At 45.8% G+C, this 26984-nt stretch overlaps 1 protein-coding gene across 4 annotated transcripts in view; it reads right to left on the bottom strand.

Moving 5' to 3' along the window:
• The window catches only part of DNM1L (dynamin 1 like), a 118865-nt gene that overhangs the window by 81715 nt on the left and 10166 nt on the right, over window positions 1–26984 (bottom strand). For all 4 annotated transcript variants that reach the window (XM_038761023.1, XM_038761039.1, XM_038761031.1 and 1 more), the window contains exon 2: window positions 13030–13177. In XM_038761023.1, the coding sequence (XP_038616951.1) occupies window positions 13030–13177 (148 nt within the window). The remainder of the gene's footprint in view (window positions 1–13029; window positions 13178–26984) is intronic.

Below are 26984 nucleotides of genomic sequence, written 5' to 3'. Positions count from 1 at the left end.
CATCTTTGGGCAGAAACGCTCTGGGCATATTACTCCCCTCCTCAAAAATCTCCAGTGGCTACCAATCAATCTGCGCATCAGGCAGAAACTCCTCACCCTGGGCTTCCAGGCTGTCCATCCCCTCGCCCCCTCCTACCTCCCCTCCCTTCTGTCCTTCTCCAGCCCAGCCCGCACCCTCTGCTCCTCCACCGCTGATCTCCTCACCGGGCCTCGCTCTCGCCCGTCCCGCCGTCGACCCCCGGCCCACGTCCTCCCCCGGGGCATGGAATGCCCTCCCTCCACCCATCCGCCAAACGAGCTCTCTTCCTCCCTTCAAGGCCTTACTGAGAGCTCACCTCCTCCAAGAGGCCTTCCCAGACTGAGCCCCCTTTTTCCTCTCCCCCTCTCCATCCCCCCCGCCCTACCTCCTTCCCCTTCCCACGGCACTTGCATATATTTGTACAGATTCATCACTCTATTTTACTTGTACATAGTTACTATTCTATTTATTTTGTTAATGATGTTTATCTAGCTTTATTTTTATTTATTCTGGTGGCTTGACACCCGTCCACATGTTTCGTTTTGTTCTCTGTCTCCCCCTTCTAGACTGTGAGCCCGCTGTTGGGTAGGGACCGTCTCTATAAGTTGCCGACTTGCACTTCCCGAGAGCTTAGTACAGTGCTCTGCACACAGTAAGTGCTCAATAAATACAACTGAATGAATGCAAAATGACGTGTTCATGCATACAGTTGTATTTATGAACGCTGTGGGCAGAGTATTCATTCATTCATTCATTCAATCGTATTTATTGAGCGCTTACTGTGTGCAGAGCGCTTGCTGTTCTAAGGGCTGGGGAGAGCCCAATATAACAATAAACGGACACATTCCCTGCCCACAGTGAGCTTAAGTAAGGACATCACTCTGCCCCAACAAAAATCCACCAGTCCCAGGACTGTGAGCCCGCTGTTGGGTAGGGATCGTCTCTATATGTTGTCAACTTGTCCTTTCCAAGCGCTTAGTACAGTGCTCTGCACACAGTAAGCGCTCAATAAATACGATTGATTGATTGATTGATTGACCAAGGCAGGGAACGAGAGGACGAGGTGACTAGGGTGGGTGGGGTGGGTGGCACTGGTTAAACAAATGTACAAGAGAAGCAGCGTGGCTCAGTGGAAAAGAGCCCGGGCTTTGGAGTCAGAGGTCATGGGTTCAAATCCCGGCTCTGCCAATTGTCAGCTGTGTGACTTTGGGCAAGTCGCTTCACTTCTCTGTGCCTCAGTTACCTCATTTGTAAAATGGGGATGAAGACTGTGAGCCCCCCGTGGGACAACCTGATCACCCTGTAACCTCCCCAGCACTTAGAACAGTGCTTTGCACATAGAAAGCGCTTAATAAATGCCATTACTATTATTATTATGGGTTCAAATCCCGGCTCCACCACTTGTCAGTTGTGTGACTTTGGGCCAGTCGCTTCACTTCTCTGTGCCTCAGTTCCCCCATCTGGAAAATGGGGATGAAGACCGTGAGCCCCCGATGGGACAACCTGATCACCCTGTAACCTCCCCAGCGCTTAGAACAGTGCTTTGCACATAGTAAGCGCTTAACAAATGCCACTATGGCTATTATTATTACAAGGGATTACAAAGTCAGCCCCTGCTCTCAAAGACCTGAAGGGAGAATAAAAGCCTGGAAAGGGCATTATTCATTCAATTCAATTCATTCAATCGTATTTATTGAGCGCTTACTGTGTGCAGAGCACTGCACTAAGCGCTTGGGAAGTCCAAGTTGGCAACATCTAGAGACGGCCCCTACCCCACAGCGGGCTCACAGTCTAGAAGCAGCGTGGCTCAGTGGAAAGAGCCCGGGCTTTGGAGTCAGAGGTCATGGGTTCAAATCCCGGCTCCGCCACTTGTCAGCTGGGTGACTTTGGGCCAGTCACTTCCCTTCTCTGGGCCTCAGTTCCCTCATCTGGAAAATGGGGATGAATCCCGTGAGCCCTACATGGGACAACCTGATTACCTTGTACCTCCCCAGCACTTAGGACAGTGCTTTGCACATAGTCAGCGCTTAATAAATGCCATTATTATTATTATAGAAGGGGGAGACAGACAACAAAACAAAACATAGTGACAAAATAAAATCAATAGAAGAAATATGGACAAATAAAATAAATCCGTAAATAGAGTAATAAATCCGTACAAGCATCTATACAGGTGCTGTGGGGAGGGGAAGGAGGGGGTTCAGTCTGGGAAGGCTTCCTGGAGGAGGTGAGCTCTCAGTAGGGTATTTTAACCGCCGCTCTGGGGGCTAAAATGACTTCCTTCCCAACTTCGAAGTCCGTCCCCGGTCCCTGTGGCTCTATCAATTCGAACATTTCGATCGCATTTCAATTCATTCGGTGGTACTTACTGAGCGCTCCCGGTGTGCTGAGCACTGTACTAAACGCACGGGAGAGAACGCTATAACAACGGCCGGACGCACTCCCTACCCACAAGGAGATTACATCTGGAGGGGGAGACGGACATTGATACAAAACCAATAAATGGCAGGTAAATTTGGCATAACCCCGTGGCTCTCCCTTCAGTACATCGCTTTTTATTTTTAAATATCTGTTAAACGCGTCCTACGTGTCAATCAATCGATCGTATTTATTGAGCGCTTACTGTGTGCAGAGCACTGGACTAAGCGCTTGGGAAGTGTCAGGCACTGTACTAAGCGCTGGGGTGGATACAAGCTAGTCAGGTTGGACATGGTCCCTGCCTCAATCAATTGAGCAATTACTGTATGCCGAGCACTGTATTAAGCGCTTAGGAGAGTGCAGTATAACAGACACATTCCCTGCCCACAACGGGCTTACAGTCTAGAGAGGGAAACTGACATTAATATAAATAATTGATTCAATTGCATTTACTGAGTGCTTACTGTGTGCACAGCACTATACTGAGCGCTTCAGAGAGTACGATACAACAATAAGCAGACACATTCCCTGCCCACAACGGGCTTACAGTTTAGAGGGGGAAATTGACATTAATATATTGACTCAATCGTATTTACTGAGTGCTTACTGTGTGCAGGGCACTATACTAAGCGCTTAGGAGAGTACGATACAACAATAAACAGGCACATTCCCTGCCCACAACGGGCTTACAGTCTAGAGGGGGAAACTGACACTAATATAAATAATTGACTCAATCGTATTTACTGAGTGCTTACTGTGTGCAGATCACTGTACTAAGCGCTCTGGAGAGTACGATACAACAATAAACAGATACATTCCCTGCCCACAACGGGCTTACGGTCTAGAGGGGGAAACTGACATTAATATAAATAATTGATTCAATCGTACTGACTGAGTGCTTACAGTGTGCAGGGCACTATACTAAGCGCTTAGGAGAGTACAATAAACAGACACATTCCCTGCCCACAACGGGCTTACAGTCTAGAGGGGGAAATTGACATTAATATAAATAACTGACTCAATCGTATTTACTGAGTGCTTACTGTGTGCAGGGCACTATACTAAATGCCTAGGAGAGTACGATACAACAATAAGCAGACACATTCCCTGCCCACAATGGGCTTACAGTCTAGAGGGGAAAGCTGACATTAATACAAATAATTAGAACAGTGCCAGCGCTTAGAACAGTGCTTTGGACATAGTAAGTGCTTAATAAATGCCATTATTATAATTTACTCAAACATATTTACTGAGTGCTTACTATATGCAGAGCACTACACTAAGCACCTAGGAGAGTATGATACAACAATAAGCAGACACATTCCCTGCCCACAACGGGCTTACAGTCTAGAGGGAAAAGCTGACATTAATATAATTAGAACAGTGCCAGCGCTTAGAACAGTGCTTTGGACATAGTAAGTGCTTAATAAATGCCATTATTATAATTTACTCAAACATATTTATTGAGTGCTTACTATATGCAGAGCACTATACTAAGCGCCTAGGAGAGTATGATACAACAATAAGCAGACACATTCCCTGCCCACAACGGGCTTACAGTCTAGAGGGGAAAGCTGACATTAATATAAATAATTAGAACAGTGCCAGCACTTAGAACAGTGCTTTGCAAATAGTAAGTGCTTAATAATGCCACTATTATAAATAATTTACTCAAACATTTTCTGAGTGCTTACTATACGCACAGCACTATACTAAGCGCTTAGGAGAGTACGATACAATAAGCAGACACATTCCCTGCCCACAACGGGCTTACAGTCTAGAGGGAAAAGCTGACATTAATATAATTAGAACAGTGCCAGCGCTTAGAACAGTGCTTTGGACATAGTAAGTGCTTAATAAATGCCATTATTATAATTTACTCAAACATATTTATTGAGTGCTTACTATATGCAGAGCACTATACTAAGCGCTTAGGAGAGTACGATACAACAATAAACAGACACATTCCCTGCCCACAATGGGCTTACAGTCTAGAGGGGAAACTGACATTAATATAAATAATTAGAACAGTGCCAGCGCTTAGAACAGTGCTTTGGACATAGTAAGTGCTTAATAAATGCCATTATTATAAATAATTTACTCAAACATATTGACTGAGTGCTTACTATATGCAGAGCACTATACTAAGCGCCTAGGAGAGTATGATACAACAATAAACAGACATATTCCCTGCCCACAATGAGTTTTGGGGGGGGTGTTGGGGGGAAGGACACAGACATAAATGAAAAAAACCAAACGGATATAGACATAAGTGCTGTGGGACTGGGGCCGGGGGGGAATGAATAAAATGACTAAGCCAAGGTGACGCAGAAGGGAGTGGAAGAAAAAGAAAGGAGGGATTAGTCAGGGAAGGCCTACTGGAGGAGATGGGCCTTTGGTAGGGCTTTAAAGGGGGAGAGAGTCATTGTCTGTCGGATTTGAGTGCTGTATATATGTCCTGTATATATGTATATATGTTTGTACATATTTATTACTCTATTTATTCATTTATTTTACCCGTACATATCTATTCTATTTATTTTATTTTGTTAGTATGCTTGGTTTTGTTCTCTGTCTCCCCCTTTTAGACTGTGAGCCCACTGTTGGGTAGGGACTGTCTCTATATGTTGCCAACTTGTACTTCCCAAGCGCTTAGTACAGTGCTCTACACACCGTAAGCGCTCAATAAATATGACTGATTGATTGATTGACTGATTGATTGATTCGAGGAGGGAGGGAGCTCCAGGCCAGGGGCGGGATGCCGATGAAAGGTCAGCGGCGACATAGACAAGATCAAGGTACCGTTAGTAGGCTGGCCTTAGGCTGCTAAGTAGGAAGGCAGGGCTATAGTTATAATAATAATAATAATAGGCATTTGTTAAGCACTTACTATTGTGCTAAGCACTGTTCTAAGCACTGGAGGGGGATACAAGGTGATCAGGTTGTCCCACGTGGGGCCCACAGCTTTAATCCCCCTTTTACAGATGGGGTAACTGAGGCTCAGAGAATAATAATAATAATAATAATAATAATAATAATAATAATAATAATAATAATGGCATTTATTAAGTGTTATGTGCAAAGCACTGTTCTAAGGGCTGGGGAGGTTACAAGGTGATCAGGTGGTCCCATGGGGGGCTCATAGTCTTCATCCCCATTTTACAGACGAGGGAACTGAGGCCCAGAGCGGTGAAGTGACTTACCCAAAGTCACACAGCTGACAATTGGCAGAGCCGGGATTTGAACTCATGCCCTCTGACTCCAAAGCCCGGGCTCTTTCCACTGAGCCACGCTGCTTCTCAAATTATTATTGTTAAGTGGCAGAGCAGGATTAGAACCCACGACCACTGACTCCAAAGCCCAAACTCTTTCGGCTGAGCCACGCTGCTACTCTACAGAGAAGTGAAGCGGCTTGCCCAAGGTCACGCAGCAGACATGTGGCGGGGCCGGGATTCGAACCCAAAGTAGGAAAGCAACAAGCTGAGGTAGGAGGGGGCAAGCCGATTGAGTGCCCGGTACGGAGCTTCTGTTTGATGCAGAGGTAGATAATAATAATAATAATACTTGTGGTATTTGTTAAGCACTTACTATGTGCCAGGCAATCAATCATATTTATTGAGCGCTTACTGTGTGCAGAGCACTGTACTAGGCGCTTGGGAAGTCCAAGTTGGCAACATATACAGACGGTCCCTACCCAACAGTGGGCTCACAGTCTAGAAGGGGGAGACGGAGAACAAAACCAAACTTACTAACAAAATAAAATAAATAGAACTAAGCACTGAACATATCGGGTTGGACACAGTCCCTGCCCTATGTGGGGCTCACAGTCTCAATCCCCATTTTACAGATGAGGGAACTGACGCCCAGAGAAGTGACTTGCCCAAGGTCACACAGTGATGGAGCTGGGATTCATTCATTCAATCGTATTTATTGAGCGCTTACTGTGTGCAGAGCACTGGACTAAGCCCTTGGGAAGTACAAGTTGGCAACATATAGAGATGGTCCAATTCGAACCCATGACCTTCTGATTCCTAGGTCCATGCTCTAGCCACTACGCCATGCTGCTTCTCTACACCACGTGGGCAACCGCAGGAGGTTCTTGACGAGCGGGGAAAACACGGCCTTAACGATTTTGTAGGAAAATGATCCGGGCAGCAGCAGAGTGAAGTTATGAACTGGAGTGGGGAGAGACAGGAGGCAGGGAGCTCAGCAAGGAGGCTGAGTGACTCTGGGCAAGTCACTTCACTTCTCTGGGCCTCAGTTCCCTCATCTGGAAAATGGGGATGAAGACTCTGAGCCCCACGTGGGACAACCTGATCACCTTGTATCCCCCCCCGTGCTTAGAACAGTGCATAGTAAGCACTTAAGAAATGTCATCATCATCATCATTATTATTATTATGGGGTTTACAGTATAAGAAAGGGGGAGAACGGGTATTTAATTCCCGATTGACGGTGGAGGAAATTGAAGCCCAGAGAAGTTAAGTGACTTGCCCAAGGTCACACAGAAAGCAACTGGCAGGGCAGGGATTAGAACACAGGCCCGTGCTCTTTCCACTAGGCCATGGTACATACTAAAAGTATTAGAGTATTGGGGACTATAAAATAATCTCAATGCCTATTAACTTCTAGAGATAAGCCCCTTCCAACACAATACCCCTTCAAGTGACAATCAATTAATCAATCGATGGTATTTACTGAACCGATCTCAGTGCCTACTAACTTCTAGAGATAAGCCCCTTCCAACACACTACACCTTCAAGTGACAATCAATTAATCAATCGATGGTATTTACTGAACCAATGTCAATGCCTATTAACTTCTAGAGATAAGCCCCTTCCAACACACTACCCCTTCTAGTGACAGTCAATCAATCGATGGTATTTCCTGAACCAATCTCAGTGCCTACTAACTTCTAGAGATAAGCCTCTTCCAACACACTACCCCTTCAAGTGACAATCAATTAATCAATCGATGGTATTTACTGAACCGATCTCAATGCCTATTAACTTCTAGAGATAAGCCCCTTCCAACACACTACACCTTCAAGTGACAATCAATTAATCAATCGATGGTATTTACTGAACCGATCTCAATGCCTATTAACTTCTAGAGATAAGCCCCTTCCAACACACTACCCCTTCTAGTGACAGTCAATCAATCGATGGTATTTACTGAACCAATCTCAGTGCCTACTAACTTCTAGAGATAAGCCTCTTCCAACACACTACCCCTTCAAGTGACAATCAATTAATCAATCGATGGTATTTACTGAACCAATCTCAATGCCTACTAACTTCTAGAGATAAGCCCCATCCAACACACTACACCTTCAAGTGACAATCAATTACTCCTTCTAGAGATAAGCCCCTTCCAACACACACTTTCAAGTGACAATCAATTAATCAATCGATGGTATTTACTGAACCGATCTCAATGCCTACTAACTTCTAGAGATAAGCCCCTTCCAACACACTACCCCTTCAAGTGACAATCAATTAATCAATCGATGCTATTTACTGAACCGATCTCAATGCCTATTAACTTCTAGAGATGAGCCCCTTCTAACACACTACCCCTTCAAGTGACAATCAATTAATCAATCGATGGTATTTACTGAACCGATCTCAATGCCTATTAAGTTCTACAGATAAGCCCCTTCCAACACACTACACCTTCAAGTGACAATCGATTAATCAATCGATGGTATTTACTGAACCGATCTCAGTGCCTACTAACTTCTAGAGATAAGCCCCTTCCAACACACTACACCTTCAAGTGACAATCAATTAATCAATCGATGGTATTTACCGAACCAATCTCAATGCCTACTAACTTCGAGAGATAAGCCCCTTCCAACACACTACACCTTCAAGTGACAATCAATTACTCCTTCTAGAGATAAGCCCCTTCCAACACACACTTTCAAGTGACAATCAATTAATCAATCGATGGTATTTACTGAATCGATCTCAATGCCTACTAACTTCTATAGATAAGCCCCTTCCAACACACTACCCCTTCAAGTGACAATCAATTAATCAATCGATGGTATTTACTGAACCGATCTCAGTGCCTATTAACTTCTAGAGATGAGCCCCTTCCAACACACTACCCCTTCAAGTGACAATCAATTAATCAATCGATGGTATTTACTGAACCGATCTCAATGCCTATTAAGTTCTACAGATAAGCCCCTTCCAACACACTACACCTTCAAGTGACAATCGATTAATCAATCGATGGTATTTACTGAACCGATCTCAGTGCCTACTAACTTCTAGAGATAAGCCCCTTCCAACACACTACACCTTCAAGTGACAATCAATTAATCAATCGATGGTATTTACCGAACCAATCTCAATGCCTACTAACTTCGAGAGATAAGCCCCTTCCAACACACTACACCTTCAAGTGACAATCAATTAATCCTTCTAGAGATAAGCCCCTTCCAACATACTACACCTTCAAGTGACAATCAATCAATCAATCGATGGTATTTACTGAACCGATCTCAATGCCTAACGTCTAGAGATAAGTCCCTTCCAACACACTACCCCTTCAAGTGACAATTAATTAATCAATCGATGGTATTCACTGAACCGATCTCAATGCCTACTAACTTCTAGAGATAAGCCCCTTCCAACACACTACACCTTCAAGTGACAATCAATCAATCTATCGATGGTATTTACTGAACGCTTACTGTTTGCAGAGCTCTGTACTAACGGAGGGGAACAAAAGGAATTATAAGGCCAGAAAAAAGCTTAGCAACTGCATTATATTTTGAGTCAGCTCACTGGCTCTTTTTGCCCTCAAGGCCCGAGTGCTCAGAACAGGGCTTGACACACAATAAGCGCTCAACAAATCCCAAAATGATAATGATGAACAGACTCATTTTCTAATTGTTTCAGCTCATGACCCTTCTATAGTCTCCTTCTTCTTTCTGTCTCCTCCTACTTTTCCCCCAAAGGAAACAAAGGGGCAAATTTCCTTCCGTCGAGAAAGGCCCCATCGGCTTTTCCGCGGAAACAAAGAGATGCGGGTAAGAGGCAGGGACAAATTGTTAATAAAAAAGGGAAAAGGGTGACAGGAAGAACGGACCCTGACCACTCTGCCGTTCTGCCATCGACACCCCCCTCATAATTCTCCCAAACCCCACAGCATATCTATTCTATTTATTTTATTTTGTAAATATGTTTGGTTTTGTTCTCTGTTTCCCCCTTCTAGACTCTGAGCCCACTGTTGGGTAGGGACCGTCCCTATATGTTGCCAGCTTGTACTTCCCAAGCGCTTAGTCCGGTGCTCTGCACACAGTAAGCGCTCAATAAATACGATTGATTGACTGATCTGTCATTTATTTATTCGTATTAATGTCGGTCTCCTCTGCTCTAGACTCTAAGTCATCGTGGGCAGGGAATGCATCTGCTTTCTGTTGTGTTGTCCTCTCCCGAGCGCTCAGCGCTCGAGAAATACGACTGAATGAATAAAAAGATTAAAGAAAGACTCATCCGCTTATCAGATCATAAGGGGAAGCTCTGTTGCTCAAATAGCCCAAAACACCACCAAGAAATGAGAGAGAAAAGCAGATTTCGGGGATTTCTCATTGAGTCATCCCTGAATATTAGAAGCAGTGTGGCCTAGGGGAAAGAGAGCACGCCTGGGTGCCAATCAATCAATCAATCAATCGTATTTATTGAGCGCTTACTGTGTGCAGAGCACTGTACTAAGCGCTTGAATCCCGGCTTCGCCATTTGTCAGCTGGGTGGCCTTGGGCATCATCTGACTTACCTCACCTGTAATACGGGGATTAAGACTGTGAGCCCCATGTGGGAATCAATCAATCAATCAATCAATCAATCATATTTATTGAGCACTTACTGTGTGCAGAGCACTGTACTAAGCGCTTGGGAAGTCCAAGTTGGCAACATCTAGAGACGGTCCCTACCCAACAGTGGGCTCACAGTCTAGAAGGGGGAGACAGACAACAAAACAAAACAGATTAACAAAATAAAATAAACAGAAGGGAAGGAGACCTGATTATCTTGTACCTACCTGGGCGCTTAGTACAGTGCTCGGCACATAGGAAGCATTTAAATACCATTAAAAAAAGATCCACAGTTGAAGTTTAGCTTTCAAACACAGAATTGTGTCATGAGGAGTAACAAAAATGACAGGGCTCGTATCCCTCTCCCAGCCCTGAAAACGGGTCACAAAATCGGTTGTCTCACCTCGGCGTTTGGAATAGAATAGAACCACCGACTGAAAGTGAACCATCCACATTAATTTATATGAAGAATAAAAATATCTCCCCCGCCCCGACTTCCTGTTAAGGATAGACCGGCAGATGTTGAGAAGCAACGTGGCTCAGTGGAAAGAGCCCGGGCTTTGGAGTCAGAGGTCATGGGTTCAAATCCCGGCTCCCCCACTTGTCAGCTGTGTGACTTTGGGCAAGTCACTTCACTTCTCTGGGCCTCAGTTCCCTCATCTGCAAAATGGGGATTAAGACTGTGAGCCCCCCGTGGGACAACCTGATCACCTTGTAACCTCCCCAGTGCTTAGAACAGTGCTTTGCACATAGTAAGTGCTTAATAAATGCCATCATTATTATTATTATTATTAACTAGAGAAGCAGCATGGCTCAGTGGAAAGAGCCCGGGCTTTGGAGTCAGAGGTCATGGGTTCAAATTCCGGCTCCGCCACTTGTCAGCTGGGTGACTTTGAGCCAGTCATTTCACTTCTCTGGGCCTCAGTTACCTCATCTGTAAAATGGGGATTAAGACTGTGAACCCCCCGTGGGACAAACTGATCACCTTGTAACCTCCCCAGTGCATAGAACAGTGCTTTGCACATAGTAAGCGCTTAATAAATGCCAACATTATTATTATAATTAATAGAGAAGCAGCATGGCTCAGTGGAAAGAGCCCGGGCTTTGGAGTCAGAGGTCATGGGTTCAAATCCCGGCTCCACCACTTGTCAGCTGAGTGACTTTGGGCAAGTCACTTCACTTCTCTGGGCCTCAGTTTCCTCATCTGTAAAATGAGGATGAAGACTGTGAGCTCCCCACGGGACAACCTGATCATCTTGTAACCTTCCCAGCACAACCAGTGCTTTGCACATAGTAAACGCTTCATAAATGCCATCATCATTATTACTATTATTATTATTATTAAATAGGGAAGAAGCATGGCTCAGTGGAAAGAGCCCGGGCTTTGGAGTCAGAGGTCATGGGTTCAAATTCCGCCTCCACCATTTGTCAGCTGTGTGACTTTGGGCAAGTCACTTCACTTCTCTGGGCCTCAGTTCCCTCATCTGTAAAATGGGGATGAGGACTGTGAGCTCCCCGTGGGACAGCCTGATCATCTTGTAACCTTCCCAGCACCACCGGTGCTTTGCACATAGTAAACGCTTCATAAATGCCATCCTCATTATTATTATTATTATTATTAAATAGAGAAGCAGCATGGCTCAGTGGAAAAAGCCCGGGCTTTGGAGTCAGAGCCTGAGGGTTCAAATCCCGGCTCCGCCTATTGTCAGCTGTGTGACTTTAGGCAAGTCACTTCACTTCTCTGGGCCTCAGTTCCCTCATCTGTAAAATGGGGATGAGGACTGTGAGCTCCCCGTCGGACAACCTGATCATCTTGTAACCCTCCCAGCACCACCGGTGCTTTGCACATAGCAAACGCTTCATAAATGCCATCATTATTATGATTATTATGATTATTATTATTAAATAGAGAAGCAGCGTGGCTCAGTGGAAAGAGCACAGGATTTGGGGTCAGAGCCTGAGGGTTCAAATCCCGGCTCCGCCAACTGTCAGCTGTGTGACTTTAGGCAAGTCACTTCACTTCTCTGGGCCTCAGTTCCCTCATCTGTAAAATGGGGATGAAGGCTGTGAGCTCCCCGTGGGACAATCTGATCATCTTGCAATGCCATCATTATTATGATTATTATGATTATTATTATTAAATAGAGAAGCAGCGTGGCTCCGTGGAAAGAGCCCAGGCTTTGGAGTCAGAGCCTGAGGGTTCAAATCCCGGCTCCGCCAACTGTCAGCTGTGTGACTTTAGGCAAGTCACTTCACTTCTCTAGGCCTCAGTTCCCTCATCTGCAAAATGGGGATTAAGACTGTGAGCCCCCCGTGGGACAACCTGATCACCTTGTAACCTCCCCAGTGCTTAGAACAGTGCTTTGCACATAGTAAGTGCTTAATAAATGCCATCATTATTATTATTATTATTAAATAGAGAAGCAGCATGGCTCAGTGGAAAGAGCCCGGGCTTTGGAGTCAGGGCCTGCGGGTTCAAATCCCGGCTCCGCCAACCGTCAGCTGTGTGACTTTAGGCAAGTCACTTCGCTTCTCTGGGCCTCAGTTCCCTCATCTGTAAAATGGGGATTAAGACTGTGAGCCCCCCGTGGGACAACCTCATCACCTTGTAACCTTCCCAGCGCTTAGAACAGTGCATTGCACACAGTAAGCGCTTCATAAATGCCATCATCATTATTATTATTATTATTATTATGAAATACCCCCATTATGATGATTATTATCTGTGCCCTTCCTCCCGCCCTCCGTCCCCCGGGGCCACTTGCCGTTTTCGTCTGCCGATGTTTTCCGCCTGTCCTCGGGGGAGACGTGGACCAGCTGCAGGATGAGGGGACGGCGGGTGACCACCCCGGTGCCCCGCGGGAGCAGGTCCCGGCCCACCAGACTCTCCAGCACCGAGCTCTTGCCGCTACTCTGCAAAGAGAAGAGAGCCGTGGGCCGTGAGTCATCAGCATCAATCGGATTTATTGAGCGCTTACTATGTGCAGAGCACTGTACTAAGCGCTTGGGAAGTACAAATTGGCAACATATAGAGACGGTCCCTCCCCAACAGTGGGCTCACAGTCACAGTGAGTCCCGGTCATCGCTCACGAAAATATACCAGCACTCGGTCGGACGCGGCCTCTCCCCCCGTGGGGAGCAGCGTGTGAGAAGCGGCGTGGAAAATACTAATAATACGATGGCATTTATTAAGCGCTTACTATGTGCAAAGCACTGTACTAAGCGCTGGGGAGGTTACGAGGTGATCAGGTTGTCCCACGGGCGGCTCACGGTCTTAATAATAATAATAATGGCATTTATTAAGCGCTTACTATGTGCAGAGCGCTGTTCTAAGCGCTGGAGAGGTTACGAGATGATCAGGTTGTCCCACGGCGGGGGCTCACAGTCTTCATCCCCATTTTACAGACGCGGTAACGGAGGCCCAGGGAAGTGAAGTGACTTGCCCAGAGTCACACAGCTGACAACTGGTGGAGCCAGGATTTGAACCCATGGCCTCCGACTCCGAAGCCCGAGCTCTTGCCACTGTGCCGCGCTGCTTCTCTCAGGAGAAGAGAGCCCGGGCTTGGGAGGCAGGGGTCGTGGGTTCAAATCCCGGCTCTGCCAATTGTCAGCTGGGTGACTTTGGGCGAGTCACTTTGCTTCTCTGGGCCTCAGTTCCCTCATCTGTGAAATGGGGATGAAGACTGTGCGTCCCCCCTGGGACAACCTGGTCACCTTGTAACCTCCCCAGCGCTTAGAACAGTGCTTGGCACATAGTAAGCGCTTAATAAATGCCATCACTATTGTCATCCCCTCCTCCCCCTCTCCATCCCCCTCACCTTACCTCCTTCCCTTCCCCACAGCACCTGTATATATGTATATATGTTTGTACGGATTTATCACTCTATTTTATTTGTCCATATCTATTCTATTTATTTTATTTTGTTAATATGTTTGGTTTTGTTCTCTGTCTCCCCCTCCTAGACTGTGAGCCCTCTGTTGGGTAGGGACCGTCTCTATATGTTGCCAACTTGGACTTCCCAAGCGCTTAGTACAGTGCTCTGCACACAGTAAGTGCTCAATAAATACGATTGAATGAATGAATGACAGGGTGGCTACAGCCCGGGCCTGGGAGTTGGAAAGCCGTGGGTTCTAATCTGGCCTCCGCCACTTGTCTGCTGCGTGACCTTGGGCAAGTCACTTCCCTTCTCTGGGCCTCAGTTCCCTCATCTGGAAAACGGGGATTGAGACTGAGAGCCCCAAGTGGGACAGGGACTGTGTCCAACCCGTTTTGCTTGTATCCACCCTGGCGTTTAGTACAGTGCCTGGCACACAGTAAGCCCTTAACAAATACCACAAGTATTATTATTATTTATTTTTATGACCTTTAAGAAAAATCCAAGCACATTGGTTTTGTCAATTTCTTTTTTATGACTTTTTTAAAAAATGGTAATAATAACTGTACTGTACTAAGCGCTGGGGGTAGATAACAAGTTCATTCATTCATTCATTCAAATGTATTTATTGAGCTCTTACTGTGTGCAGAGCACTGTACTAAGCGCTTGGGAAGTACAAGTTGGCAACATCTAGAGACGGTCCCTACCCAAAAGCGGGCTCACAGTCTAGAAGCAGGAGACAGGCAAGAAAACAAAACATATAAACCAAACAAAATAAATAGAATAAATATGTACAAGTAAAATAAATAGAGTAATAAATATGTACAAACATATATACAGGTAACTGGGTTAGACACAGTCCCTGTCCCACATAGGGCTCACATAGGCTTAATCCCCATTTTCCAGGTGAGGGAACTAAGGCCCAGATTCATTCATTCATTCATTCAATCGCATTTATTGAGCGCTTACTGTGTGCAGAGCACTGTGCTAAGCGCTTGGGAAGTACAAGTTGGCAACATATAGAGACGGTCCCTACCCAACAGCGGGCTCACTGTCTAGAAGGGGGAGACGGACAAGAAAACAAAACATATAAACCAAATAAAATAAATATGTACAAGTAAAATAAATAATAATAGAGAAGCAGCGTGGCTCAGTGGAAAGAGCCCGGGCTTTGGAGTCAGACGTCATGGGTTCAAATCCCGGCTCTGCCAATAGCCAGCTGTGGGACTTTGGGCAAGTCACTTCACTTCTCTAGGCTTCAGTTCCCTCATCTGGAAAATGGGGATTAAGACTGTGAGCCCCCCGTGGGACAACCTGATCACCTTGCAACCTCCCCAGCGCTTAGAACAGTGCTTTGCACATAGTAAGCACTTAATAAATGCTATCATTATTATTATAAATAGAGTAATAAATAAGTACAAACATATATACTGGTAACTGGGTTAGACACAGTCCCTGTCCCACATAGGGCTCACAGTCTTAATCCCCATTTTCCAGGTGAGGGAACTGGGGCCCAGATTCGTTCATTCATTCAATCGGATTTATTGAGCGCTTACTGTGTGCAGAGCACTGGACTAAGCGCTTGGGAAGTCCAAGTTGGCAACATATAGAGACGGTCCCTACCCAACAGTGGGCTCACAGTCTAGAAGGGGGAGACAGACAACAAAATAAAACATATTAACAAAATAAATAGAATAAATATGTACGAATAAAATAGAGTAATAAATCCGTACAAACATATATCCATATATCCAGGTGCTGTGGGGAGGGGAAGGAGGTAAGGTGGGGGGGATGGGGAGGAGGAGGAGGAGGAGAGGAAGGAGGGAAGTTAGTTAATCATGTTGGACACAGTTGGGGATAAAGAGTTTGAGCCCCATGACAGAATGAATATGCGGGTCGAACAGGAGTGATAAGTCGAAGATAATGCCAGAAATACATCATCATCATCATCAATCATATTTATTGAGCGCTTACTGTGTGCAGAGCACTGTACTAAGCGCTTGGGAAGTACAAATTGGCAACATCTAGAGACAGTCCGTACCCAACAGTGGGCTCACAGTCTAAAAGAGTGGGCTCACACATGTCTGTGAGACGGTGATGGGAAGGTCAGGAGATGACAGGGTGTGGGTGGGAAGATAAGGAATTCTGCTTTGGACACCTGAAGTTTCCAAAGTAGAGGCGTCCTTAGGCGGGAGGAAATCTGAGACCGCAGAGAAGGAGAAAGATCAGGGCTGGAGATGTAAATTTGGGAATCATCCATGTAGAGGTAGTAGTTATCCAACCGAGGCTTCATTCATTCAATCGTACAGAGCTCTGACCCAGTAAGCGCTCAATAAATCCAATTGAATGAATGAATGACAGGGACTGTGTCCAACCCAATCCACCCCAGCGCTCGGCGCATAGTAAGCTCTTAAATACCAGAGTTATTTTTATTGATGCCAAGGGAATGAATGAGTTCTACACAGATGGGTGTGGATGGAGAATAGAAGGGGACCCAGAACTGAGCCCAGAGGGACCCCCGCAGAGGAGGAGCCCAAGCAAGAGGCCGAGAATGAGCGGCCAGAGAGACAGGAGGAGAACCAGGAGAGGAGAGTATCATTGAATCAATCAATCAATCAATCAATCAATCAATCGTATTTATTGAGCGCTTACTGTGTGCAGAGCACTGTACTAAGCGCTTGGGAAGTACAAGTTGGCAACATATAGAGACAGTCCCTACCCAACAGTGGGCTCACAGTCTAACAGGGAGAGACAGAGAACAAAACCAAACACACCAACAAAATAAAATAAATAGAATAGATAGTACAAGTAAAATAAATAGAGTAATAAACGTGTACAAACATATATACATATATACAGGGGCTGTCGGGAAGGGAAGGAGGTAAGATGCGGGGATGGAGAGGGGGATGAGGGGGAGAGGAAGGAAGGGGCTCAGTCTGGGAAGGCCTCCTGGAGGAGGTGAGCTCTCAGTAGGGCCTTGAAGGGAGGAAGAGAGCTAGAAGCCAACTTGTACTTCCCAAGCGCTTAGTACAGTGCTCTGCACACACTAAGCGCTCAATAAATACGACTGAATGAATGAAGCCTCGGTTGGATAACTACTACCTCTGTGCGGATGATTCCCAAATCTATATCTCCAGCCCTGATCTTTCTCCTTCTCTGCGGTCTCAGATTTCCTCCCGCCTAAGGACGCCTCTACTTTGGAAACTTAAGGTGTCCAAAGCAGAATTCCTTATCTTCCCACCCACACCCTGTCATCTCCTGACCTTCCCATCACCGGTCTCACAGACATGTATCCCTGGGATTATCTTCGATTTATCACTCCCGTTAAACCCGCATATTCATTCTGTCACCAAATCCTGTCGGTTCTACCTTCACAGCATCGCTAAAATTCGCCCTTTCCTCTCCATCCAAACTGCTACCACGTTGATTCAAGCATTTATCCCATCCCACCTTGATTACTGCATCAGCCTCAGTCAGTCAATTGTATTTATAAAGTGCTTACTATGTGCAGAGCACTGTACTAAGCGCTTGGGAGCATCCAATAGAACAACAAACAGTCACATTCCCTGCCTATAGCGAGTTTACAGTCTGGGGGGAAAGAGGGGAAAACAGACATTAGTACCCAGCGCTTAGAACAATGTTTGGCACATAGTAAGCACTTAAATATTCATTCATTCATTCAATTGTATTTATTGAGCACTTACTGTGTGCAGAGCACTGTACTAAGCGCTTGGGAAGCACAAGTTGGCAACATATAGAGATGGTCCCTACCTAACAATCAATCAATCGTATTTACTGAGTGCTTACTGTGTGCAGAGCACTGTACTAAGCGCTTGGGAGCATCCAATAGAACAACAGACAGACACATTCCCTGCCTATAATGAGTTTACAGTCTGGGGGGAAAGAGGGGAAAACAGACATTAGTATCCAGCGCTTAGAACAATGTTTGGCACATAGTAAGCACTTAAATATTCATTCATTCATTCAATTGTATTTATTGAGCACTTACTGTGTGCAGAGCATTGTACTAAGCGCTTGGGAAGCACAAGTTGGCAACATATAGAGATGGTCCCTACCCAACAATCAATCAATCGTATTTATTGAGTGCTTACTGTGTGCAGAGCACTGTACTAAGCGCTTGGGAAGTACAAGTTAGCAACATATAGAGACGGTCCCTACCCAAAAGTGGGCTCACAGTCTAGAAGGCGGAGACAGAGAACAAAACCAAACATATTAACAAAATAAAATAAATAGAATAGATATGTACAAGTAAAATAAATAGAGTAATAAATCTGAGACAGAGATACCATCATTATCATTATAATAAATAAATTACACATAGGTACATGAGTGTTGTGGGGAAGGATAAATAATAATAATGATAATTTTGGTATTTGTTAAGCACTTACTATGTGCAAAGCACTGTTCTAAGCGCTGGGGAGGATACAAGGTGATCAGGTTGTCCCATGTGGGGCTCACAGTCTTAATCCCCATTTTACAGATGAGGGAACTGAGGCCCAGAGAAGTGAAGTGACTTGCCCAAAGTCTCACAGCTGACAATTGGCGGAGCCGGGATTTGAACCCATGACCTCTGACCCCAAAGCCCGGGCTCTTTCCACTGAGCCACGCTGCTTCTCTAATAAAAGGGAGCGAATCAGGATGGCAGAGAGGGCAGTGGTCAACAGCGTTGAAGGCAGCTGAGAGGTCAAGGAGGGACAGGATGGAGCAGAGGTCGTAGGATTTACCAAGAAGGAGATCACCGGTGATCTTTGAGAGGGGAGTTTCTGTGGAGTGAAGGGGACGGAAGTCAGATTGGAGGGGGCCAAGGGCAGTCGGGTGGGGACCGTCTCTATATGTTGCCGTTTTGTACTCCCCAAGCGCTCAGTACAGTGCTCTGCACACAGTAAGCGCTCAATAAATACGACAATGAATGAATGAATGAGGTGGAGGAGTTTGGAGTGGAATGTACCTCGTTCTCTCCTGTCCCGCCGTCCACCCTTTTAGACTGTGAGCCCACTGTTGGGTAGGGACCGTCTCTATATGTTGCCAACTTGTACTTCCCAAGCGCTCAGTACAGTGCTCTGCACACAGTAAGCGCTCAATAAATACGATTGATTGATTGATTGAGGTGGGAAAGACACAGCACACACAAGTAAGAGAGGCCTGGGCCCTTCAAAACGGTGTAGCTTTCTTCCTTCTTCATTCATTCACTCATTCAATCATATTTATTGAGCACTTACTGTGTGTAGAGCACTGTACGAAGCGCTTCTTGGCCACACACAACCACCCAGAATGGTTAGGCTTAAAGGAGGTCAACAAATCTTCAAAAAAAACTACATCCTGGTAATCATCGTTGGGTTGACGACTCCCAATTCTACCTCTCCAGCCCTAAACTCTCATCTTCTCCACAGTCTCACATTTCATTCTGTCTTCAAGGCACCTATACTTAGATGCATTTATTTATTTATGTATTTATTACTGTATTTATTTATTTGTACATATTTATTCTATTTATTTTATTTTGTTAATATATTTGGTTTTGTTCTCTGTCTCCCCCTTCCAGACTGTGAGCCCACTGTTGGGTAGGGACCGTCTCTATATGTTGCCAACTTGGATTTCCCAAGCAAGCTTAGTACAGTGCTCTGCACACAGTAAGCGCTCAGCGAGGCTCACTGGAAAGAGCCCGGGCTTTGGAGTCAGAGTTCGAGCCCACTGTTGGGTAGGGACGGTCTCTATATGTTGCCAATTTGTACTTCCCAAGCGCTTAGTACAGTGCTCTGCACATAGTAAGCGCTCAATAAATACGATTGATGATGATGATGATGATGGGTTCGAATCCCGGCTCCGCCAATTGTCAGCTGTGTGACTTTGGGCAAGTCACTTCACTTCTCTGGGCTTCAGTTCCCTCATCTGTAAAATGGGGATTAAGACTGTGAGTCCCCCGTGGGACAACCTGATCACCTTGGAACCTCCCCAGCGCTTAGAACGGTGCTTTGCACATAGTAAGCGCTTAATAAATGTCATCATTATTATTATTATTATTAATTAATACGATTGAATGAATGAATGAATGAATGTCCCACTGATACCTCATGCTTTAATGCATCCAAAACGGAATGCTTTGTTTTCACACCCAAACCGTGCCCCGGCCCTCCGTCTCACAAGTCCATACCCTTGGCGTTACCCTACACTCATCTCTCCCATCCAACCCGCCTATTCGATCTGTCACCAACTCCTGTCGGTTCTACCTTCCCGACTTCCCTGGAATCTGCCATTTCCCTTCCATCCAAACTACCATATCAATCCAAATTTTATCCTATCCCCCTTTAACTACTGCATCAGCCTCCCCGCTGACCTGCCTGCCTCCTGTCCAGATTTCGGTCTGCCGCCTGGATCATTTTTCGACAAAAAACATTCAGCTCAAATCTCCTCACTCCTCCAAAACCTCCAATGGTTGCCCGCCCACCTTCGCATCAAAGTCCCCACCGTCGTCGCCTTTAAGGCACACAATCGACTCTCTCCCTCCTACCTCGCGTCGCTGATTTCTTACAACCCAGCCCACATGGCTCACTCCTCCAAATGCCAACCTACTCGCTGTACCTCGAGCTCATCGATTCCTCTATAATCATTTTGAACACAGTCCCTGCCCCGCACGGGGCTCACGGCTAAATAGGAGGGAGAAGGATTCAATCCCCCTTTTACAGGTAAACGGAGGCACAGGGAAGTTAAGTGATTTGCCCGAGATCACGCAGCAGACCGGTAGCAGATCGGAACTCAGAATCCACGTCCTTTGACTCTTTCTCCTAGGCTACACTGTTTCCCAGCCTTTTCCAATTAGGTCTTCAAAAATAACAACTCTAAATGACTGGTTCTTTTCCGTCGCTAAGCAGAAAATCTGAACAACTTCTTAAAAAAGTCATACGAACAAAGCTTTCCTTTTCAAAATGGATTTCCAGTCATTACTATCGTCTAAAGCAACCACTGAGCATGGCTGGGTGAATAGGATTGTTCTAATGTTAGAAAGCATAAATATGAAATTGGATGATCTGCTGCTCTTATGTTAATGTAATACGGAAACTGGAAGGGATAATTATGGGTGTCACAGAGAACAAGGTTCTAGTCTAGTTCCCCTCTAGACTGTGAGCTCATTGTGGGCAGGGAATGTGTCCGTTTACTGTTCTACTACACTCTCCCTAAGCGCTCAGTACAGTGCTCTGCACACAGTAAGCGCCTGACTGACTGACGGTCAGATAACACAGTTGGGTGACATGGCTGTTCTTGAGAAACGTAGTCTAATTCAGTCAATTAGCCACCCTTTTCCAAAGAGGTCATTTACTTTGGCTCTCAACACTTAAAATATGACAGCTTCTAGACTGGAAGCCCACTGTTGGGTAGGGACCATCTCTATATGTGGCCAACTTGTACTTCCCAAGCGCTTAGTACAGTGCTCTGCACGCAGTAAGCAGTCAATAAATACGATTGAATGAACGATTGAATGAATAGCTCACCCCCCAAGTCATCTAAGAGAGAGACCCCAGTGTGGCCTAGAATCAACAGCATCGACTGAAAATTTATCATCATCATCATCATCATCAATCATATTTATTGAGCGCTTACTGTGTGCAGAGCACTGTACTAAGCGCTTGGGAAGTACAAGTTGGCAACACATAGAGACAGTCCCTACCCAACAGTGGGCTCACTGTCTAAAAGGGGGAGACAGAGAACAAAACCAAACATATTAACAAAATAAAATAAATAGAATAGATATGTACAAGTAAAATAAATAGAGTAATAAATATGTACAAACATATATACAGGTGCTGTGGGGAAGGGAAGGAGGTAAGATGGGGGGATGGAGAGGGGGACGAGGGGGAGAGGAAGGAAGGGGCTCAGTCTGGGAAGGCTGAAACCATGCCCACGAAGTCCCCGTATAAAGCCCTAGCTGAAATACCCGGAGCCAAGCCTTCTGATCATCATCATCATCAATCGTATTTATTGAGTGCTTACTATGTGCAGAGCACTGTACTAAGCGCTTGGGAAGTACAAATTGGCAACATATAGAGACAGTCCCTACCCAACAGTGGGCTCACAGTCTAAAAGGGGAAGACAGAGAACAAAACCAAACATACTAACAAAATAAAATAAATAGAATAGATATGTACAAGTAAAATAAATAAATAAATAGAGTAATAAATATGTACAAACATATATACATATATACAGGTGCTGTGGGGAAGGGAAGGAGGTAAGAAGGGGGGGATGGAGAGGGGGACGAGGAGGAGAGGAAGGAAGGGGCTCAGTCTGGGAAGGCCTCCTGGAGGACGTGAGCTCTCAATAGGGCCTTGAAGGGATCGACTTGGAGAGGCTCCCAGCTGGTACCTGACTGGAAAGACTGGACGATGGCGAGGGGGAAGGAGAAGGAACAACAGAGAGGATGAGAAGAGGCCAAGAAAAGCAGGAGGATCAAGGGGTGAGACACTGGTGTCACCCCTATAGCTAGGTTTCGGGGTGGGGAGAGAAAAGAGCACAAAGAGGGAGCGGGAGTACTATTAATGATGGCATTTATTAAGCGCTTACTATGTGCAAAGCACTGTTCTAAACACTGGGAAGGTTACAAGGTGATCAGGTTGTCCCTCATGGGGCTCACAGTCTTAATCCCCATTTTACAGATGACGTAACTGAGGCACAGAAAAGTTATGTGACTTGCCCAAAGTCCCACAGCTGACAATTGGCGGAGCTGGGATTTGAACCCATGACCTCTGACTCCAAAGCCCGGGCTCTTTCCTACTGAGCCACGCTGCAACAGTGAGGAGCAGAGCGGGAGAAGCCAGGGAAGAGAGCCCCAGCTACTTCAGCTAGGACTTTAGACACAGACTTTGCATGTCTCCCATGCCTCACATCCACCAAACTAGCTCTCTTCCCCCCTTCAAAGCCCTACTGAGAGCTCACCTCCTCCAGAAGGCCTTCCCAGACTGAGTCCCCCTTTTCCTCTGCTCCTCCTCCCCTCCCCATCGCCCCAACTCCCTCCCTCTGCTCTACCCCCTTCCCCGCCCCACAGCACTTGTGTATATCTGTACATATTTATTAATCTATTTATTTTAGTAATGATGTGTATATATCTATAATTCTATTTATCTACTTTGATGCTACTGACGCCTAGCTACTTAATAATGATGGCATTTATTAAGCGCTTACTATGTGCAAAGCACTGTTCTAAGAGCTGGGGAGGTTACAAGGTGATCAGGTTGTCCCACGGGGGGCTCACAGTCTTAATCCCCATTTTACAGGTGAGGGAACTGAGGCCCAGAGAAGTGAACTATCTACTTGTTTTGTTCTGTTGTCTCTCTCCCCCTTCTAGACTGTGAGCCCGTTGTTGGGCAGGGATGGTCTCTATCTGTTGCCAAACTGTACTTTCCAAGCATTTAGTACAGTGCTCTGCACACGGTAAGCGCCCATTGAATACAAGTGAGTGAATGAATGAATGCCCTGTTCATTACTTCAATACCTGTATTAATGTCTGTCTCCCCGCCTCTAGACTGTGAGCCTGTTGTGGGCAGGGACTGTCTCTCTTTATTGCTGTATTGCAGTTTCTAAGGGCTTGGTACAGTGCTCCGCCTCTAGACTGTGAGCCTGTTGTGGGCAGGGACTGTCTCTCTTTATTGCTGTATTGCAGTTTCTAAGGGCTTGGTACAGTGCTCCGCCTCTAGACTGTGAGCCTGTTGTGGGCAGGGATTGTCTCTCTTTATTGCTGTATTGCAGTTTCTAAGGGCGTGGTACAGTGCTCTGCACACAGTAAACGCTCAATAGACTGTGAGCCCGTTGTTGAGTAGGGACCGTCTCTATATAATAATGATGGCATTTATTAAGCGCTTACTATGGGCAAAGCACTGTTCTAAGTGCTGGGGGGATATAAGGTGATCAGGTTGTCCCACGTGGGGCTCACCGTCTTCATCCCCATTTTACAGATGAGGCAACCGAGGCCCAGAGAAGTGAAGTGACTTCCCCAAGGTCACACAGCTGACAAGTGGCGGAGCCAGGATTTGAACCCATAACCTCTGATTCCAAAGCCCGTGCTCTTTCCACTGAGCCACGCTGCTTCTCTCTATGTTGCCAACTTGTACTTCCCAAGAGCTTAGTACAGTGCTCTGCAATCAATCAATCAATCGTATTTATTGAGCGCTTACTGTGTGCAGAGCACTGTACTAAGCGCTTGGGAGGTACAAGCTGGCAACATATAGAGACAGTCCCTACCCAACAGTGGGCTCACAGTCTAGAAGGGGGAGACACAGAACAAAACCAAACATACTAACAAAATCAAATAAATAGAATAGATATTTACAAGTAAAATAAATAGAATAATAAATCTGTACAAACATATATACATATATACAGGTGCTGTGGGGAAGGGAAGGAGGTAAGATGCGGGGGATGGAGAGGGGGACGAGGGGGAGAGGAAGGAGGGGGCTCAGTCTGGGAAGGCCTCCTGGAGGAGATGAGCTCTCAGCTCTGCACACAGTAAGCGCTCAATAAATATGATTGAATGAATAAATACAAGCCAATGAATGAACAAAGAGCAATATACTCCATTTGTAGACGAGGGTTAGCCTTACATGGAGATTGCTAATAGACTAGATAAGAAGGTAATGAATAGCCTGACATCACAAGGCAAGAATAGCTCCTATTCTTTCCAAGGTTTTTTACCAAGTAACCGATGAAGGCTCCAGTCTCTTTCTCTGCTGGATATTTGAACAGAGATTCTGCTGTCTCCCGTGAACCCAACACTCCAAAAAGATTACACGAAAGGCTCAGGTACTTCACACATCCATTTGCATACTCAGCACTGAAAATCTTTTCAACTGTTAGCAATGAAACAGTCAAGCCACTGTCTGGATGGCTTCAGTCTCCCACCCCTTACCCGTGGGGGTCCCTCAAGGTTCAGTTTTGGGTCCCCTTCTAGTCTCCATCTCCACCCACTCCCTCGGAGAATTCATTCGCTCCCATGGCTTCAACGACCACCTCTATGCGGATGATTCCCCAAATCTACGTCTCCGGGCCTGTTCTCTCTCCCTCTCTGCAGTCCCGCATTTCCTCTTGCTTGAAGACATCCCTACTTGGATGCCCTCATGTCACCTCAAACTTGCCATGTCCAAAACAGAACTCCACATCTTCCCACCCAAACCCTTCCTCCTCCTGACCTTCCCATCACTGTAGACGGCACCCCCAACCTTCCTGTCTCATAAGCTCGTAACCTTGGCCTTAACCTTGACTCCTCTCTCTCACTCAACCCACATAGTCAATCCATCACCAAATCCTCTCGGTTCCACCTTCACAACATCGCTAAAACCTGCCCTTATTTCTCCATCCGTACCGCTACCACATTTACCCAATCCCTTATCCTATCCCACCTGGATTACCACAACAGCCTCCTTGCTGACCTTCCAGCCTCCTGTCTCTCTCCACTCCAGTCCATCTTTCACTCTGCTGCCCGGATCATTTTTCCATAAAAATACTCCGGTCATGTCACCCCACTCTTCAAAAAATCTCCAGTGGTTGTCCATCCACCTCCGCACCAAACAAAAACTCCTCATCATTGGCTCTAAAGCAGTCCACCTCCTACCTCACTTCGCTACTCTCCTACTACAACCCAGACGGCACACTTTGCTTTTCCAATGCTAAATCTTCTCACTGTGCCTCGATTTCATCGATCTCACCGCTGACCCCTCATCCACGTCCTGCCTCTGGCCTGGGCCACCCTCCTTCCTCAAATCCGACAGACTCTTCACCTCTTCAAAGCTTTATCAAAGGCACATCTACTCCAAGCCCCCTGTTCCTCTTCTCCCGCTCCTTTCTACATCACCTTGACTTGCTCCCTTTCTTCCTCCCCTCTCCCAGCCCCACAGCCCTTATATTAATGCCTGTCTCCCTACTTCAATCAATCAATCATATTTATTGAGCACTTACTGTGTGCAGAGCACTGTACTGAGCACTTGGGAAGTACAAGTTGGCAACATATACAGACAGTCCCTACCCAACAGTGGGCTCACAGTCTAAAAGGGGGAGACAGAACAAAACCAAACATACTAACAAAATAAATAGAATAGATATGTACAAGTAAAATAAATAGAGTAATAAATATGTACAAACATATATACATACTTGTAGACTGTAAGCTTGTTGTGGGCAGGTATGGTGTCTGTCTACTGTTGCAGTGTACTCTCCCAAGAGCTTAGTGCAGTGCTCTGCACACAAGTGCTCAATTTTTATGAATTAATGGCTAATTTTCCCTTCCCACCCTGCCTCTCCCAATTTTGATGATGAACCACGATCCACAGGGCAGACAGATCATTCATTCATTCAATCGTTTTTACTGAGCGCTTACTGTGTGCACAGCACTGTACTAAGCACTTGGGAAGTACAAGTTGGCAACAGATAGAGACGGTCCCTACCCAACAGCGGGCTCACAATACAATTCATTTGGTATAGCACAGATACTGTGAAAGCCTTCAAGTATTCAGGTTGACACACTATCCATCTGACTCTTTAACTGTTTCCTGTTAAGCTTCTCACCTTTATATCAAGCTTTTAGAGTAGCTCAGCCTGAGAACAGAACTTCCACTCAGAAAATTTCTACGATTACCTCATCTCGACCTCATTCCCACCCTCCTCCTAGAAGAGCATTTTTCAGGACAAAAGGAGACACTCAGTTTCCGAAAAAGACAATGAACCGGACCGTTCTCGAGCAAAACCACCTTAAGCGGCTTCTTTTGGAACAATGTTGCGGCGAGCTACACAATTCCTTAAAAGCGAGGGAAGGAAAACCGTGATTCGGAGATGAATTCGTGCAT

This window comes from Tachyglossus aculeatus, chromosome 2 (assembly GCF_015852505.1).
Source record: "Tachyglossus aculeatus isolate mTacAcu1 chromosome 2, mTacAcu1.pri, whole genome shotgun sequence".
Taxonomy (NCBI): Eukaryota; Metazoa; Chordata; class Mammalia; order Monotremata; family Tachyglossidae; genus Tachyglossus; species Tachyglossus aculeatus.
Note: the sequence above shows the minus strand (reverse complement) of the source record. Positions and strands in the feature narration are given on the sequence as shown.